The sequence below is a fragment of the Panicum virgatum genome, chromosome 2N, assembly GCF_016808335.1.
Source record: "Panicum virgatum strain AP13 chromosome 2N, P.virgatum_v5, whole genome shotgun sequence".
Taxonomy (NCBI): Eukaryota; Viridiplantae; Streptophyta; class Magnoliopsida; order Poales; family Poaceae; genus Panicum; species Panicum virgatum.
The window spans coordinates 68,465,512-68,484,496 of record NC_053146.1 but is presented as its reverse complement, the minus strand read 5'-3'; the positions used below and the strand labels follow the sequence as shown (position 1 = coordinate 68,484,496).

Sequence of the window (18,985 nt, the reverse complement as noted above, 5' to 3'; positions counted from 1 at the left end):
TATTGCAACTATATTAGGACAAATATATATTTTGTAGTATGTGTTAGAATATCCAATAGATGGGAGTGCGTGAGATATATAATTATAGTTATTAGTTGTATGATTTATTTTTAAAATAACTCTAATTAGCCCGTGCAGGAGCACGGGTTGATAGACTAGTAGACACTAATTTACATGCACGCATAGTACGTACCTTGCCAATCTCAACGGGTGAAGCCTTGCTGATTGCATCTTCAAGGTCATCCATGTGCCTGGTAAACTCGTCGCGCATGCCCTCCACGTCGCGGTTGAAAGCGTACTCCGACAGGCTAGCTCTCGGGTGCGTGTGGGCGAGGGCTGCAAGCGCGGTGTCGAGCAAGATGTGGCTGACGGATGCCAGCCCTCTGAGGGCCCCGAGGAAAGAGATCACAGTGCCCTTCCGAACCGATTTGCTGTAGGAGGCGTCGACTGCGTCGAGGAAGATCTTCACGTACGCGCCAAGAGTCACGTGGATTGTGTCCGCAGAGATTTCATTCGGCGCACCAAGGTTCAGGCCTGCACTGTCCTGAAATTGTGCGAAGAAGAGATTATAATTTTGATTAGCAGCATGACTTATATTAGTGCGTGTATGTTTATGGAGGTTAATGTATAGGGTAGTACTCCAAAACGAACTAACCATAACGTTGGAAGCCATCTCGAGAGCTTGGTTTGCTGACAGGCAGACCTGTCCTGACATGGACGTGGCCTCCATGTACTGCATCATCGTTCACCGACGAGTTAGGAAAAGATTAGAATCGTGTGCACGCAGCCATGAAGATTTGCTTGCCGTACCAACTGTAACGACCCAAATATAATTATCATGTTAAGCATCGCATAATAAGCATCTTTGTTTTGCTTTGAGAAAAATTTGTGCTTAATTTGAATGCATTTGAATTTAATTTTGAATTGTTGATACCTTTGAAACTAATGCTTTGTGAAGCAACTTGCATTTTTATTATATGACTTATGTTGAGAGTTATTTTTATAAATTACTATTTTCAAAATCTAGAATTAAGTTGATTTTTAACGGATTTTAGGAATCCATCTTGAAGCCAAACAGCTCAGCCGAAAAACCCAAAAATAGCATTCCGGGAAAAAAATTCATTTCAAATCTACAATAGCTTTTCTACCAATTCCAAGCAAAATGGGTTGCTCTTGATTTCTAGTATCAACACAAAAATTGGCATGATTTTTGAAGGCTTGGAAGATCAGTTTTGAAGAATGAAGTAAAGAGAGAATTTCTGTACAGAATCAGTATGTTATGTGATTTTGTTCCCCGGATAGTCCGCTCCTTTACCGCGGACGGTCTGCCAGAAGCTCTCTGTGCGTGTCGCCTCTGCAAAGAAGCTGCGCCACATACCCCAACACGTATCCCACCTAACCCGATCCAACCCCCACCTCACCAGCGCCCCTCCCTTCCTGGTGCCTCACTTTTCCACAACCAGCTCTTCCCCTCCTCTTGCTCTCTTCCCCACCAAGCCATGGAGGAAGAAACACTTCCCCACACCCAATCCGCCACCCCCTCGCTGGAGTTCGACGGAGGACGAGTCAAGGACGACATCGACGAGTTTCTCCACCACCACGACCATCTCTTCCTCGCCGGAGACCCAAGAGAAGGCCATCCCCAAGCTCTCCTTCATCTTCCCCAAGCTCTCAAGGAGAAACACGAATCAATCTACACCAATGTCGCTCTACTCCAACAAGTGGCTCCATGCTCGTGACCTACTCATCGCCGGTGAGCTCCCCTCGCCGTTTCCCTTCGTCTTGTGCCCTCATTCAAGCTCTCTGGTCCATCCATGGCCTTTCAACACTTTTCACCATTGATGACCTAGAGCTTCGTAGACCCTATGCATGTCAAATCTACTAGCCAAAACAAGTCCTCCATGTCCTTAGGAACTCATAGGAACAAACCGCACACAAAACCGTTGCCGGAGCCTCCGCCGGCAACCTCGCCGGTGAGCCTCGGCCGACAAGCGGACGGTCCGCGACCTATGGTCGGACAGTTCGCGAGTCGTGGCCTCAAGACCGAGCCTCTGCACAAAAACATGTCTCTAGAATTTTCTACGGCGGACAGTCCGCCATCCACCCCCGGACGGTCCGCCGTTCACTTCCAAATCTTACACAGAACCGATGCGTTTCTGGAACTCATCTCGAGCTTGTACGGCGGACGGTCCGTCCCTCCGGACCGGACAGTCTGTGGGTACTGTAGCTGCACAATAGCATACTTGTTTGTTCAAGTGCATAAGCATGCATCATCTTGCATAATTTGTATAAAATTGAATATAGCTTCGATTGATGTGAAACAATTTTTGTTAGTTTTGTCTTGATCTTCTCTACCTGTTAAAAATATGTTTACACCCAAAGTAATTATATTATTTTCTCAGTTTATTTAATATGTATTTATCATATAAATTGCATAATTAATTCTCTGCTAGTCCAAGAATTATAAAACCAATTTTGCTAGCTTCCTTATGATGTGTACTATCCATTAGACATGTTGTTTTGCATGAATTGCTTATAGATTGGTATAGTTTAATCTATGTTTGCTTAACACTAGTTAAATAGTATGATGCACAATAAATACATATGTACCTCTAAAATTGTAAATCCAGTTTTGTTTACTTTACTCAACCTTTATCTACTGTCTAAAATTAATAACACCTATGAAATAGTTATATACTCTTGTAGTTTCTAATTTATTAATTAAGAGCTTGTTTCCTAGTTGAATGCATGGTTAATTAGTTTATGATGCTCTTTCTAAAATCATAGACCCCTCTTGTTAATTACCTATGGCCATGATATGTTGTTGTAAAACTAGCTTTCATTAGATGTTTGTAGGAGGATACAAATTTGAATATGTTGTTCTAGGATTAATCTACTTGCAAAATGCCTAGTGAATCACTTGTGCTCATGTGAGCTATCAACCGTTCTCCGATAACTAAAAATAAATATGATATGCTTTTGTGGTTAGTAACCTCCATGAAATAACTTACAGTAATGATGTCACATTAATTAAATAGAACATGATTTGCTAGCTTCCCTTCTTTATAATGATGATCTTGCCTTAACTAAAATGTGATGTTGGTAAAGTTACCCATTAATTCTTGAATTGTCTAAATTTAGCTATAACAATATTCCTAACTTGTATGAGCATACTCTAGTCTCTTGCACTCCATGTTGATAGCAATCATTAACTACTCCTATGGTTGATGCTTGATGTTGAAATGAGTTACTGTTAATTTATATGATGGCTAGTAATACCATAACTAGTTTTATAGTATCATCATGTTACAACTTGTCTTGTAAAGTGTGTGTGCAAATGTGTGAGTAATTGTTTTGTATCTCCACCCTATGTAATGTTTGTGTGGCCTTATTTACCTCTTTGAATTGATTCTTTTATGACCTTGAATCATGTTAGCTTTTACCTCTCATAAATCATTGCATCTCATAAGCATATGCATTTATGACATCTTTTCTAATTCATCATAAGCATATGCATTGACATTCTTTCTAATTCATGTATTTTCTACTTTCTTAGAGGATGACGTTCCGGAGTGTCGCGGTTGCAGAGTACCAAGCCAAGCACCTATGTATCTCAAATCTTACTTTTGAATCCTTAATTTGCTATTATAAAGTATTGCTTGTGCATGGGCTTAACCCTATCTAGTCATGTGATTTGTGTAGAACCCGCTCGGCATGTTTCCCTTATAGCTCTAGAACAACTTATACTAGGTAAAGTATGTATTCTTAGACTTCTCAAATTAATTTGCTTAGCCATGCTTAGCTTACGGTAGAAATCGAGAGATGGCAAGGTCACCATCACTCGCGAGCTATAGGGTGTTTGCTTAAATATACTTGAGTAGATGAGAAAGATTAAAACATGAGCAAGATATGAATGATGGATCGAGACTTGAGCAAGTGTGGTAGGGCCATGTTGGAAGTGGAATCCAAATGGTTTAGACTTGCTTGAGTTGGTTAAGGACCGATGCGTCATCGCTTTGATACTTGAGCATTTTTCCGTACAAGCCACATGCTTTATAATGGGATGGTAAGCTAAGTACCATATGCGCACCCTTCACTGAACGGATTTGGCGCGGTTTGTGATCGGGTGTAGTCGGCGGTTCCGTTGCACCTGTCCATCCCGGCCGTTCGTCTCAGCGTTGGGGATGGGTATGCGAACGGTTGACACGTGAAACATTGCTTACGGATGGTCGGGTCGTATGGCCTATGGTCTCGTGTCGTGTGGGAAAAGTTGTATATCCCTGCAGGGTTTATAATCTATTGCAATAGCCGCGCTCTCGGACATTGAGCACGCTCTTGTACTTTGACTTTAACGTAGAGTTTCGTGAAGGACTTATGGAAGATTGAGCTCATAATTACATAATCACTTTACTTATACAATTGTATTGGTGCTTGATATAGAAATATTAGATGCAATATCTTTTGCTTATTCACTTGACAACTATGCTCGCATTTTTATATACCAATGTTAAAACTTGACTAGCCTCTTGCATCCACCAAATGCATAGTATTGTGAATAAGTCCTGCAAGTACGAAATGTACTTACGGTGTTGCCGTTAAGTTGTTTTGCAGGTTCTCTCCTAAGAAGTGACCGCCACGTTCATCCCGCCGGAGCCGGCAAAGTGGATGGACGGTGGAACTCGCTCAAAGTTTATGCAAGTGGTGTCTTGGGCAAGGACATCATTATTGCTATTTAATACTCTCTAAATATCCGCTGCGTTTAGACTCTGAATCATAAGAAAAACATGGTAGGTTATCCACTTAGACCTAGAATACATCTTAGTTGTAAGGAACCTTTAGATGCTGAAAATTTTTGTGTTTAATTGCTTATGCAATAGTTAACTTCATGCATTTTTATAAGATGATTAAGACTTGTAATCAAAAGTTTAAAATTTTGCTCTCATATGTATCCTTGTGATGGTTGCTATGATGTGAACAAACGGTATGCGGGTTGATCCGGGGCATTGCTCAAGGCGCATATCGGGGACTCCCGGGATTATCTCGCTTAAGCTGGGATTGATCAATGGACGATAACCTAGTTTAATCGAGATAATTTGAGCGGTTTCTCACACCAACAAAGATCAAAGAGAGATGATTGATGGAACACGTACCAGGCATCCATGGTCGATTTTGGTGATCTCGCGGTAGCGCTTCATCACGTGCTTGCTCTCCTCGACGAAATAACGATCGGCGGCCGGTCCGCCCGCCGGCTGGGCGCCGCCGAGGCTCTGAGCCCGCACCACAACGCGCGGGCGGAGGGCGGCCGACCGGTGGTGGCGCAGCGACAGGCCGGGGAAGCAGCGCTCGCGCCGGCCTGCCGGAACGGAAGCCAACGTGCTGCTGGGCTGCCGCGCGCTCGCGGATGTCGCAGCAGACACTGCCGGCGTCGGCGGGACAAAGCGGAAGCTCTGCAGCGCGGCCATGGCGGTGATCGAGCACAGGAGGAGGTATCGATCGACGGGACGGTTGGCTGCTCTTGACTCTTGAGCGGCGGGCGCGTGGATGTCAACTGCAGGCGACAAGTGGCTTGCGGTCTTGCGATTGGAATCGTCGATCTGGTGGACGACGAGTCCATCAGTTTAAGTAGAGGGAGAGAGATCGGCGGGAAGTGGAACAGGCGGCTTCTACTCGGACTTCTTCAAATTCCGATTCGGACCTGGCCCACCCCAGAATCCGTGTGGCCGTCTGGAAAGGGCCGGCCCACGAACGGGCCATTTTGGGCCTGCATGTAGTAAGGTTGATGACGAAATTATGCGGCCTGCAGCCGAATTGTACAGTTTTTCTTCTTCTTCTTCTTTTTTTTTTAAAAAATATAAAACTCTTTCTTGCCTGAAATATTTTGTTTGCGGGACGTACACTGCACAGGAGGCATTTGACTTTTTTCAGTTAAATAACAGAACTTCCATTTCTCAGAAAACATTACATATGTATAATCTATTGCGTTACGTGGAAAACCACAATAAAACTTGGGCCCCCCAGCGTCGCTTTTCTTTGGCAACTTCCAACCATCGGGCTCCAATCAACGCGTCTCTCGAGTCGAGCGCGCGTTCAGATCATCTGGAGGCGGAACTGCCCAACTGTAGCGCTGTTTGTTTCAGCTTAAGACCAAATTCGAAAGTTAAGTTTTAGAAATCCAAAAATTAGATGACTCAAAGAATCCAGAATCTCTTTTCATGGATTCTCGATCCTGGTTTAGGAGTCATCTGAATTTCGAATTTTCCAAAATCGAGCCTTGAAATCGGCCAGGTTTTGTGTGCAAACAGCACGAAGACCTGCACGGCGATCACTACCATCTTCCTGGAACGTCAAGCAAATGCAAAATTAGGCAAGATGTTCAAATTCCTAACGAAACAAAGACTACCAGAAGCACAAGCATGTTCCGTATCTGATATTTCTGAAAAGAACAGGAACCTTCAAAGCTTCAGTAAGCTTGCGAAAAGCCTTCACTGAGACTTACCTCTACAGCTAAGAAGAAGCTGAATAACTCTTGCTCTAGCCAAATTCAGGCCACCGGACAGCGTCATCTTTTGTGTTCATTGTCTTTAATGGACGGTTACTTTTAGGTTCATCGTTCCAAACCATTTCCATCTGCAGAAACGCAAGTTTTATTGAAGCTGATAGTTCTGCCCACCTGTTAAGTTCAGCAACTGATCATGTCTGATTCGCATACATACCTCCCCAATTATCACCGTGTCTCCCTCTTTGACTCCACGTTTGATAAGAGTTCTGTTGACACCACATGCCTCTAGGGCATGCTGAAATCTTTTCAAGGAATCCGAGTACCTGCATCATGAGAAGATGTTAGGAGAGAAAAATGTAGCAGCGTCAGCTATGAGAACTGAAAATAAACTACTTACTGCCAGTTTGTCATCTGAACAAAACGCTCAATTCCAGCTCCAACAACAGTCCATGTCTTTGTACCCTTATCATGAAAAATCTCAAACTCATTCATGGGAGCACGCCTTTCCTTTTTAATTGCATCGGACACATGGTTCAGATTTTCTGGCCCTCTCCATTCTGCAGCAAAATAGTATCAAGATAAATAGCCCCAAAAGAAATGAGGTGCTTTATAAAAAGCACCTCCAGGTTTCAGTAAGTGTTGGATACAACTCACTTAATCGAGAGGGTAAAGTACTCACCTTCAGTTTCCTTTATCCTTTGCCTCTCTTTCTGTAGAAGCTTGTAAGCAGCATGAATAACATCTTGTGTGCCTTGCCTATTTATTGCACTAATGCAATAAGGTTCGATGCCTTGAGCCTGTAGTTTTTCCCTAAATGTATTCCATCTCTCGGATGCCTCTGGAAGATCCATCTTATTGTACACTACCACATAGGGTTTGTCAACCAAAGATGGGCTAAATAACTCCAGTTCCAGGCGAACAGCCTCAAACTCATAATCTGGCTGTTCTGCAGAACCATCAACAACATGCACCTAGGAATCCAACATGCCATAAAACAATGATTAGCAGTCATACATAGATACATAATATGGAGACTTCAAAAACATAAAATCTTATATCAACATAACCATATGGCATTTGATGTCGACATCGAGATGAGAGGAAAGGAAGGATAAAGGAACATACCAAGACTGAACATCTCTCACTATGTCTTAGGAACTCATAACCCAAACCATATCCACGATGAGCGCCTTCCAGCAGACCAGGAAGGTCTGCCACAACCATTGTAGCATCAAAATCTAATGAGACAACTCCAAGATTTGGCAGCAACGTTGTGAAAGGATAATTGGCTATAGTTGGCTTGGCAGCACTAATAACACTCAAGAGAGTGCTCTTCCCAGCATTTGGAGCACCTACAATTCCCACATCAGCAACCAACTTTAGCTCCAAATCTAGCCACCTGCCAACCACCAGCCATCCCAAAAAAAGGACCTAATGTTAGCAAAACAGAGCTGGAATAGATGAATGTGTCCAGTTAATCAAGAACGAGAACTAAATATTACAATAAAAAAGAAAGTACTACAGGGAAAACCAGCTGTTATGGACTAAGAATAATAATTATGTCATGATTAAGGTAGCATCATGATCGCAGGTCAATTTATTTGTGGATAAATATTATAGCCATTGAAGAAGGACACTGAAATTACATTCAATTCTCTATGTGGGGGTATAGCCACTTGAAAGATTTACAAAACCTCATGACTGTCAGTTTGAAATTCATAAGTACAATGCAAATACACAATACTATGGCACCAAAGCAAACCACATTACAGTCCAGAGAGCTAGGACATTCAATATATTAGCAATGTCAGACTAAACAAATTACGCAAAAATGTAAGTTGCGCACTAACTCTGCCTAATCACTGATTATTTCAGATAGTTTTGCATTCAAGATCATATTTATCTTATAAAGCCCAGAAGCAAGAAGCCAGGTACGAGGTAATTTGCTCACTGTTAGCAGAGTGTATGCAAATAAAACTACAGACAACCCAGGCAAGATTAATGATTCATCATCTATGGCCTGATGAGTGAGGACCATCGACAACTGAAGCTGCAGATAGCGTTCTAATCCTACACGACAATTAGCTAGTCTATTTCTATGCTCTCAACAAAGACTAGAACTGGCAAAAGCTAGTCTATTTCTATGCTCTCAACAAAGACTAGAACTGGCAAATGCAAGAGCAGTGAGAATTTCATTGTAACCATCAGAGGCGATAAATGACTTTTTACTGTATGTAGAGAGTGTTGGAGTAATGGGCTTGGCCCATTACTTCTAAAGCATTAAAAGAATTTAAAGCCCACTATTAATGCTAGGGAATCAATGCTTAATTCCGTACCGGGAATTGAGGAGGATCTCAACCGACTTAAAAGGTGGACTTCGTGTACACCACTTGTGAAGCCGGTAAGAGGAGGACGGTGAACCACACGCGCGCGCGCTCGCTCGCCTCGCCGGGCCGGGCCGGGCCGGGCCGGGCCGGGCCGTGGCCGAGGCGCGGCGCGCGTGCGCGGCCGGACGTGACGTGCAGGTGCCGGTGCGGTGCGACGTGATGTGCTGAGAAGGATGTTTTGCAGTAAAGAGTATTAAAACAGAGGGTTAATGTCGTCACTAATGACCGGACATTGAAGGCTCTTTACGACGTCTCTTTACGACGTCCAAGTTCGTTGAACCTGAGGCACATTAACTGCCGCTCATCAAAGCCATTCATGATGTCCAGGTTCGTTGAACCGCCATTCATGATGTCCAGGTTCGTTGAACCTGAGGCATATCGTGCCTATATAAACCAGCACCCTCTCCTCTCATCCTCACTCATCTCAAGCACTCATCCAGGTACTCCTCCTCAGGAGACCTCTCCCTTCTCCCTCAGCTGCTTTCTACCTTCCCCACCGCTAGCACTGCGCGCACAGGTCTAACGAGAGCAGGGCCTCCGGAACCTCTGCTCGCTGAAGGTCCTGCACGGGACGCGGGCAATTAGGTTTTTGGGGAGCGTCTTGACGCGACTGCTCGCTCCCTGAACGACTCCTTCGTCTACTTCCCGGCGTAACCGCTCGTGCGAACGACTACTTCGTCTACTTTTCGGCGTAACCGTTCGTGGGACTGCACTGCGAACATCTTCCTGCATCGACATAGTTCGGCTACTTCGAGCAAGACCAGTCGAATAGCATGTCTATTCCAGCTGGTAACGGCGCAACCGGTGCCTCCGGCACTGGTCCCGTCTTGGGGTACTTACTAAACCTACTCTGGTTTAATTCTTTGTTCATGCTTATTAGTGAGAATAATATGAACACATGCACATATATTGTACACACATTATCACTCATATATATCATGAAATTGATATTAATATTTGAAATTAAAATATATCGAAAATTGCATAGATATCTAACAGAGAGAAGAGAACTTACATTTCTGGGCCTTTCTCCCCCTTCTCTGCGATCCTGGGCACCTTGTTTGTGCCGGACTTGAATGCCGCATTGCCACGGCCGCCGCGCCCACCAGGAAGCAGCAGCGCGCGCTGCCCAGGCTTCATCAGCTCGAGCAGCTCCACGCCACCGTCCGACGACCGCACCACAGTCCCCGGCGGGACCTTGACCACGACGTCCTCGCCCTTGGCCCCGGCCTGCTGCTGGCCCATGCCGTGCGCGCCGCGGCCGGCGCGGAAGTGCACGGACTTGCGGAACGGCAGCAGCGAATTCATCTCCCCGTCCACCTGCACGTACACGTCGCCCCCGCGGCCGCCGTCGCCGCCCGAGGGCCCCCCGTACGGCACGTACTTCTCGCGGCGGAAGGCCACCACGCCGTTGCCGCCGTCCCCGGCCTTGGCGAATATCTTGGCCGTGTCGAAGCAGCGCATCACGGCGGGCACGCCCTTCCCCTTCGCCTCCCCGTCTTCTTCCTCCGTCTCCTCCTCCCCTTCGTAGTCGTCGTCCTCAAAGGCCTCCTCGTCCTCCTCCTCGTCGTCGTAGTCTGGGTGGAATACTACAACCTCATCGTCGTCATCTTCCTCGTCGTCGTACTCTAGCTCTCCGAGCTCCGTGCGTGGAGTGGCACCAGCTTGGTGACTTTGCTTGATGGGAAACATGTGGAACTCTTCCTCGTCGTCGCTGTCGACGCCGTAGTCCGGGTCGAACACCACGACGTCATCGTCGTCGTCGAGCACCTCGGGCACAAGAGCCCGAGCTTTTCTGCCCTTTTTGACCTCGAATACGTCTCGGCTGTTGACGACGAGCTCCGCCTCGCCGTCGTCGTCAAGGTGTTCGACCGTTTGCCGCGCGAATCCACGGGTCCCCGGGCTCTTGCTGCGGGCCGCGCGGGCCTCGAACTGGCCAATGGTGAGCTCCACAGCGTCCGGCGAGTCCCGCAGAGGAATCTGCGCGAACGAGGTGGCCCCCAACCCAACCTCGAACTCCTCCTCGTCGTCCTCGTCCAGCCGCTGGACACTAGTCCCGCGCGTGGGAGCGGGCGCTGGCGCCTCCGGGTTGGCCGGGGCTGTGGGGAACCGGTCGAGCGTGACCTCCGCGGACTCCGGCGCGTTGCGGAGCGGGAGCCGCGTGAAGGTGGTCGCCGCGGCGCCGCCGCCACCAACGGAGGAGGAGGGAGGGCGGGGCGGGGGCGAGGACTTGAGCGGCCTCGCGGCGCTCCGCTTGCCCCGCACGCTCCTGGTGTTCCGGCGGGCCTCCGCGGAGAAGAGGCGGAACGGGAACGCCGCGGCGGCGACGGCGGGCGGCGCCATGGCTGAGCTGAAGAGTTGTCAGCAGTTTGCCCGAGTGGAAAGCGGATAAGGCGCCGGGGGTATTTAACTTATTATATTAAGAGATATCTTCTAAAATAACATTTTTATTTTTGGCACTACAAAATTAGCACGATTGAGAAAAAATATTTATATTTTTACCAAAATTCACGTGGACGCCAGCGCGGCGGTCCACCTACGCGCCATGTCACCTCCCGCCCCCCGCGCCCAGCCCGCCGGCCCAAATCCAGTCCAATCCACTCTGTTCTTTCTCTCCTCTGCTCCTCGTCGCTCACCAGCGCGACGTAGTAGCCGCCGGCGGCCTCCGGTCTGCTGCTCGCCGTGAACTTAGCGCCCCGGAGGTCCCGGAACATGTCGACGCAGTCGCCGCCGACGACGTCGAGCGCCTTGCTGCCCTTCTTGCTCCAGAACGGCCACGGCTCCAGCTCCACCTTGTGGGACGCCGTGGAGCACTGCGTCGCGGCCGCCGTGCGTCGCCTCACAGGGCCAGGCCAGTCGGCTCGCTGCGCGGGCGAGCGCCGCGTCACAGGGCCGCGCCGCCGCACAGCCCTCCGCCGGCCGCGCGGGCGAGCGCCACCGCACAGCGATAGACTGAGGAGCGGCGGGGTGGCGGGCCGTCGCGCGCGCGTGGGGAGCGGCTGGCGCCTAGCGCGGGGCCGCGGCGCTCACGAGCGGGAGCAGCCACGCGGGGGAGCGGCAGCGGCACCTGGCGGCGCTTGCGAGCGGGAGCAGCCGCGCCGCCTGGTGCGCGCGAGCGGGCTGTCACCGCCGGCGTCGCCGCCGCCGCCGAGCTCATCGGCCAGCTCCCGCAGCGCGGTGAACGGGTCGCCCACGCCGTTCCCCACCAGCTCCTCGGCGTCCTTCCCCGTGACGAGCTCCAGGAGCACCACGCCGAGCGAGTACACGTCGACCCTGGGCGACACCACGCTGTGCTCCAGGTACTCCGGCGCCATGTACCCGCGCGTCCCCGCGATGCGGCTCGTCATCGTGAACAGCGCTTCCTCCTCGGCGCCGGTGCCGCGGTGGCGCCGCGCCGTGATGACCCGCGCCGCGCCGAAGCTCTGGAGTTGGCGCGCGGCCCGTCGCCGGCGAGGAGCACGCTGCCGCTGCTCACGTCCATGTGCACGCACGGCGGGCGCGCGTACTCGTGCAGGTACCGGAGCCCCTCGGCGGCGTCGAGTGCGACCTGCACCCGCTACGCCCAGGTCAGCGGTGCCGCCGCGTCGGCGCCGGCCGCGAGGAGCCGGTCCCGGAGCGCGCCGTGCTCGGCGTACTCGGTGACGAGGTACCACCGGTCGTCCTTCTTGGCCAGGTCGCCGGCGGCCAGAGCGGCGCCGGCTCGCCTCCTCCTCCTCGCCTTCACGGCAAGCATAGCTCCGGCAGAGGCAATCGCAGCGTAGGTGGCGTAGGTGGCATAGGTGGAGCACGAGCACGAGCGTAGGAGGAGCACGAGCAACAAGGAGGAGGAATGCAGTCGCGGAGCAGAGGAGCTCGGCGGCGGCGGCGACGCCGCGCTGCAGAGGCTGGACGAGAGTGGATTGGACTGGATATTTGGGCCGGCGGGCTGGACGAAAGGCTCGCGTCGGGCGCGGGGGGCGGGTGGTGACATGGCGGCTAGCTGGACCGCGTGCTGGCGTCCACGTGCTGTGCTGGCGTCCACGTGAGCGAAATTAGTAAATATGTAAATATTTTTTCTCTCATAGGCTAATTCTATAGTGTTAAAAATAAAAATACTATTTCAGGAGGTGGCTCTTATTATAATGGCATAAAGTTAAATACCCCAGGCGCCGGGGGCTCTGAGGAGATTTTTGGGCTGCCGCTTGCGTGCCATCTGGGCCGTTGGTATCCAAATCGCGCGCTGGCGCTTGAGGCGTCAGTTTTGACACTTGACTTGGGTAAAAAAAACAAGGATCGCTTTGCCATCCGAAATGAACTGCAAAAATGGCTGATCGGTTTGGCTATCTGAAGGGGCGATTGGTGAAGTGAGAATCTGAGGATGAAAATGAGGCTCTTCTTCTTTCAAAAAAAAATGAGGCTCTCGTCAGCGACGCTCACCGCCGGCGACGGACTAAGGCATCTCCGGCCAGACTTGTTGGCCCATGGACGGCGTAGATCTGAGATCCTAGGGTAATTGTTTCGCAGTAGCTTAAACCAGAGAGTCTCCTTTTAATGGAAAACGTGTTTAGAAACGGTCGGAAAAAGAAATCAGAGAGTCTGTCACGATCCAACAGCGCACATCTTGAGGAAGGATTTGGTATGGATCATGGGTGCCTCTGCCTATTCAATGATTCCACGAGATGCATGTTCCAAAAAAAAAAAAAAGATTCCACGAGATGCCGGACCGGCACGTCCCTGTTCCTTGGCGACGCAAAACATCTCGCTCCCGTGCCGTGTCCATCGATCCTGGAAGACGTCTCGCGGAATGGATAGGATCAGCCGTGACTTTTGATCACAAGTGAGATGGGCAAACCTTGCATACGAGCGAGAGCCTAGCTGCTCACCTGCTGCCCGAATTCCAAGCCGTTTGTTTGGATTTCTTTTTTCGGAAATTTCGTCTTCTTTTTTGATGTTTGCGAATGATCTTTTCCGAAACGGCCGCAGAAGCCGAACCCGGCGGAAACATAGGGCACTGGGTTTCGAAAATTAGAATTTTATAAATTTGTTGTTATTTATGCGTATAGAGACATGGTTGGATATGTGCCACAGTGCCACTTCAATCATCCGCCCAGAAGATAATCATTGAAAGTACTAAAATATTTGTTTGGAAAAGCCATCGCAAAACAAGGACGAATTGGCAAATGCGTACAAAGCCCCCGTTGTTTTTTTTAATTCCTACTCAGTACATAATGGGGAGCGGGCTGTTCAACTCAGTCCACCGCAACTGAGCCCTTGTTCAGATCGCATCCCATAAACTCCGTAAATAAAAAAACGTCATATTGAATGTTTCGACATATGCGAGTACTAAATAAAGTCTATTTACAAAAATTTTTATATGGATGAGCTGTAAATCACGAGACGAATCTAATGAGTCTACTTAATCCATGATTTGTAACAGTGATACTACAGTAATCATTCGCTAATTATTGATTAATTATGAATTAATTAGCATAATTAAATTCGTCTCACGATTTACAGCTCATTTGTGCAAAAAATTTTATAAATAAATTTCATTTAATACTTCAAATTAACAAGATTCCAACGCAAAAATATTTGGGCGTGGAACTAAACACGGCCTGAAGCTCTCTCCTCTTCCTCACTCGTCGGCGGCCTCCTCATCGTCCTTACCCCGCGGGACTGGAGCGCAGCGGGGATCCATCCTACTCGCTGGTAAGGAATCCCGCCTCCCCCTATGCTTGGATCAGCTCCTCGTTTCGTTTCCCTCTGGGACTCATCCAGTTTATCTTTTTCACAGAGGCGTTTCCTCATCTAACCCCCCGCGGCATGAGGGGCTCCAGGCTCTTGCTGTTACTAGTGGCGGCGTCATCTCTCTGCCTCTATGCTGTGGTAAGTTGCTGCTGGCTTCGTACTACTTCATGAATGATGGCTATCACGATTAGGTTGATGAGCAATGTGCCTCTGATTTTGGTTCGGTCCTTTCGCTTTTAGATCGCTGTGCAGCAGACTTGCCCTGCTGACCTTGATGGCAAATGCGAGGGTGCCGCTTCAGATGATTGGGAGGGAGAGTTCTTCCCTGGCATCCCGAAAATCAAGTATGAGGTGAGACCATGAAGAATTCAGATTGCGATGTGATGTTGGCGAATTGTTGTGAATTACTAAACCATTTCCCTCCGACAATTGCTAATTGTGCTGCAGGGCCCGACAAGCAAGAACCCTCTTGCTTATAAGTGGTATAATGCAGAGGAAGTGATTCTCGGAAAGAAGATGAAGGTATGATCTGTTAACTCCATCTTTTGGCTATATCTGTTTCCACCATATCCCCTTTAGACGGCAAAATATAACTTTTACTCTGTAGAGGAACTGCAGATTAAGTCAACTTATATATGTGATTTTCCTGCAATTAGGATTGGATGCGGTTCAGTGTTGCCTTTTGGCACACATTCCGTGGTACTGGTGGTGATCCTTTTGGTGCCCCGACAAAGGTTTGGCCTTGGGAGGACGGCACAAATTCACTGGCCATGGCTAAGAGAAGAAGTATGATCATCACCTAACTTTGTTTTGGTTCCAGCCTTCCAGGTTATGATTCAATTCATTTGGTGGAACTAACGTCTGTTTCAACCGGTATTGTAGTGAGAGCTCACTTCGAATTCATGGAGAAGCTGGGAGTTGACAGATGGTGCTTCCATGATAGAGATATTGCCCCAGATGGCAAAACACTCGAAGTATGTCCTTCAGTTGTGTTGCAGTTGTTTTAATACATGAGCATGGACTGTAGTCAAAGTGGTCTGGTAGAGTTATAGTGGAAATTTTCCAGATGCGACCATACAATTGGTTGGGTAGTTGTGTCCTTCAGTTGTTTTTCATATGTCTTGGTAGAGTTACCTAGGATACTGCTTTTAAGATGCAACCTTACAATTTACATTTGGTTAGGTTGTTAAAGGTACTTTTGTCTCATTATTATGGGATGCTATCGATTTTCTTATGCTATCCCTAAGCCCCTAACTACTAAGTATAGCGAGGGCTCAAATTCATTTGCACTTGGAACAGAACATAATAATTTAACTGATAAGGAATCTTCTGGTGTTATTGTGTTAGATGCTTATTTAGATGAGCTGTTGTAACAGTTGAAGACTTTGGTTTACTAATGGAATTTCTGTGCAGTGGGTGTAAAATGACTTATCAGAAATTTCCTAAGACTGTTATTTCACATTGCAGGAAACAAATGCTAACTTGGACGAGATAGTCGAGCTGGCAAAGCAACTCCAGGTTAGTGTAACCTTAAATTGCCAGCACTTGGCTGTACAACATTGTTTTAGAATTGCCCTGTTTGCTCAATTTTCTGTTTCATCTGAACTACATTTAGAGTGAGACCAATATCAAGCCATTGTGGGGAACCGCACAGCTCTTTATGCATCCACGTTACATGCATGGAGCTGCTACTAGGTTGGTATCTTGGGTTCTTGTTTTTTTTTTGTATTGAGTTATGAACTCAGAATATGACTTTGATTAAGATAAGTCTTCAATAATGTTACAGCCCAGAGGTTAAAGTATATGCTTATGCAGCTGCACAAGTTAAGAAAGCTTTGGAGGTAGGTTATCTCTGACCATCAGTATTGACCTTCCTTCATTTAGGCCAATTCTTGATTTGACATTTTCTCCTTACAGGTCACTCACTACCTAGGTGGTGAAAATTATGTGTTTTGGGGTGGAAGAGAGGGATACCAAACTCTTTTGAATACTGACATGAAGAGAGAACTTGACCATCTGGTATGAGTGGGACCTATTTTGCTGATTCCTTCCTGTTTCTGCTTTACTTTGTGGCACAAATTATTCTCTCATATGCTGTTGTCCAGGCTAACTTTCTTCAAGCTGCTGTTGACTACAAGAAGAAGATTGGATTTAAAGGTATGCTTTATGATTTAACTGAGCCGATTTCCCTAACAAAGGCATTGCTCTCTCTGTTTTTTCACCATGACAACTTGGTGATAGAACTGAGGTTTTGTTATTTCAGGAACATTGTTGATAGAGCCTAAACCACAGGAACCAACAAAACACCAGTAAGCTTGTTACTTAGAGGATTAGCAAAAGATCTGCAGGGCTCAGAAGAACTGATCCTTGTTTTCCTATGGCAGGTATGACTGGGATGTTGCAACTGCATTCGCTTTTCTACAGAAGTATGGTCTTACAGGTAATATTCAGCTGCATGTCAGTATCTGTTCAACTTATAAAATGTTTGACCTGTTGGTTGAAAATTCATTAGCATCAGAACGAAATCTTCCAATATTTTCTGGAAGTGCATACATTGACACCAACTCTCTGCAAGTGAAGCTTGTGTGATTTTAACTATCTGTTCTGAGAGTTATCTAAAGCATCCATACTATTGTATCACATGATGACACAGGAGAGTTCAAGATTAATGTTGAGTGCAACCATGCTACTCTATCTGGACATAGGTAAGTTTTTTGCTTGCCAGCTTCAATTGTATAATAGCTTAAAGTAATAGTATCGTAACTGCATTATAAACTTGCAGCTGCCATCATGAACTGGAGACTGCACGAATTAATGGGTTGCTTGGAAATATTGATGCAAACACTGGTGATCCACAAGTCGGTACGTTTTACTGTTGTCTGTAACTCCTTTGTTTGATTGATAAGCATCTGGCCCAATATTCTTCTTTGTGTTACAATGGAAGCCTACATGCATTTTTCCAGACATAGTAATGTTACCTTTCCATTATGGACAGGTTGGGACACTGATCAGTTCATGACAGACATCGCAGAGGCTACTTTGGTTATGTCAAGTGTAGTTAAGAATGTGAGTGGCATGAATCAGCTCTCCTTTTTTATTCAAATCCGAAGTTGCCTGTCTACTACCGGTTTTGGTTATCCTTTTATATTCGAGGAAATGTAGTAATATCAATATGGTTGCACTCATAATTTTGCTGCTTTGGGTTTGTCAACAGGGTGGACTTGCACCTGGTGGATTCAACTTTGATGCCAAATTGTTAGTGCATATCGTCGTTGATTTTTGTTCTGTAACTGATCTCTCATTCAAGTGAAATTAATTGTAATTCTTTTATGATGACAGGCGGAGGGAAAGTACTGATGTTGAGGACATGTTTCTTGCTCATATCTCAGGAATGGACACCCTAGCCCGTGGCCTCCGCAATGTCGCCAAGTTGCTTGAGGTAACTGAAAACGTTATGACTTGCTACAATTTACATATGCAGGTTTGCGAATTAAAAAATTGTTTTGTGTCGTTAGGATGGTTCCTTGGATGAGCTTGTCCGCAAGCGCTACCAGAGCTTTGACAGTGAGATTGGTGCCTTGATCGAGGTATGTCACTTTACAAGTTGGGAGTTTGATTTCTTACCCTAAAAAAGGATTGGGTTGGTTTGAGACTGAAGGTTCTAACTTTGGTTTATGGCTTCAAACAGGCCGGGAAAGGAGACTTTGTGACGCTAGAAAGGAAGGTTCTGGAGTGGGGCGAACCCACTGTTCCATCCGGCAAGCAGGTAAATGGAATGACAGTCCAGGCGTCCTATCCACATTGTAGAGTCATAGTGACAATACAAATAGCTTCCCACCGATGGTTGCTAATCGTATAATCTTGTGCTTTTCTGAGCAGGAGCTGGCCGAGATGCTGTTCCAGTCTGCTCTGTAGATGGTGCCACGTCCATAGCTCCAGGGAATAAGCGCAAGCGTGCACCCTCGGAATGCGCAGCTGTCCTCGCCACGGCCAAATGTTCTGGTTCCATGCCGTGAACTCTGTACAATATAGCGTGGAACCTATGAATAATTAGTTGTAACTTGTCAGGACTAGCGGGATTAGTCCCGGAGTTTGTCCTCTTTGTTCGAAACAGAATTAAACTGAATCTGTTTGCTACTTCTACATCCGGCTTCTTATCAGTCGTTGGTGCTGTTTTAGAATGTAGCAACAATACTGCTGTTTGGTAGTACAGGAGAGAACTCTGAAGCCCTTGCTCTTTACTTCATAACTCTCGGCATGATGCGGCAGCCACGATGGGCTGATACGTAGAATCGAGAACCAGATGTAGAATCGAGAACCAGACGAGCAAGCGCCGCTTGCAACTTGATCAGATTTTGCAACACGCAGCAAT

The 18,985-nt window shown here is 47.4% G+C and overlaps 2 protein-coding genes across 2 annotated transcripts; one reads left to right on the top strand and one right to left on the bottom strand.

Annotated features, from left to right (window-relative positions):
* Positions 1–5,910: 5,910 nt before the first annotated feature.
* LOC120662127 (probable GTP-binding protein OBGC1, chloroplastic) lies at positions 5,911–11,271 on the bottom strand. Its single transcript, XM_039941236.1, has 7 exons — positions 9,902–11,271; positions 7,625–7,898; positions 7,179–7,470; positions 6,897–7,056; positions 6,714–6,822; positions 6,497–6,627; positions 5,911–6,336 (listed from the first exon to the last, which is right to left on the bottom strand). Exons 1-6 carry the CDS (start codon positions 11,227–11,229, stop codon positions 6,532–6,534), a joined length of 2,259 nt encoding a protein of 752 aa, XP_039797170.1. The 5' UTR covers positions 11,230–11,271; the 3' UTR covers positions 5,911–6,336; positions 6,497–6,531.
* A 3,173-nt stretch (positions 11,272–14,444) lies between these two features.
* LOC120662129 (xylose isomerase-like) lies at positions 14,445–18,854 on the top strand. Its single transcript, XM_039941237.1, has 21 exons — positions 14,445–14,574; positions 14,660–14,751; positions 14,854–14,964; positions 15,061–15,135; positions 15,270–15,399; positions 15,496–15,587; positions 16,081–16,131; positions 16,229–16,308; positions 16,400–16,454; positions 16,531–16,632; positions 16,719–16,770; positions 16,877–16,922; positions 16,998–17,053; positions 17,267–17,318; positions 17,396–17,475; positions 17,609–17,679; positions 17,828–17,868; positions 17,953–18,052; positions 18,129–18,200; positions 18,302–18,379; positions 18,493–18,854. Exons 2-21 carry the CDS (start codon positions 14,689–14,691, stop codon positions 18,526–18,528), a joined length of 1,443 nt encoding a protein of 480 aa, XP_039797171.1. The 5' UTR covers positions 14,445–14,574; positions 14,660–14,688; the 3' UTR covers positions 18,529–18,854.
* The last annotated feature ends 131 nt before the right edge of the window (positions 18,855–18,985 follow it).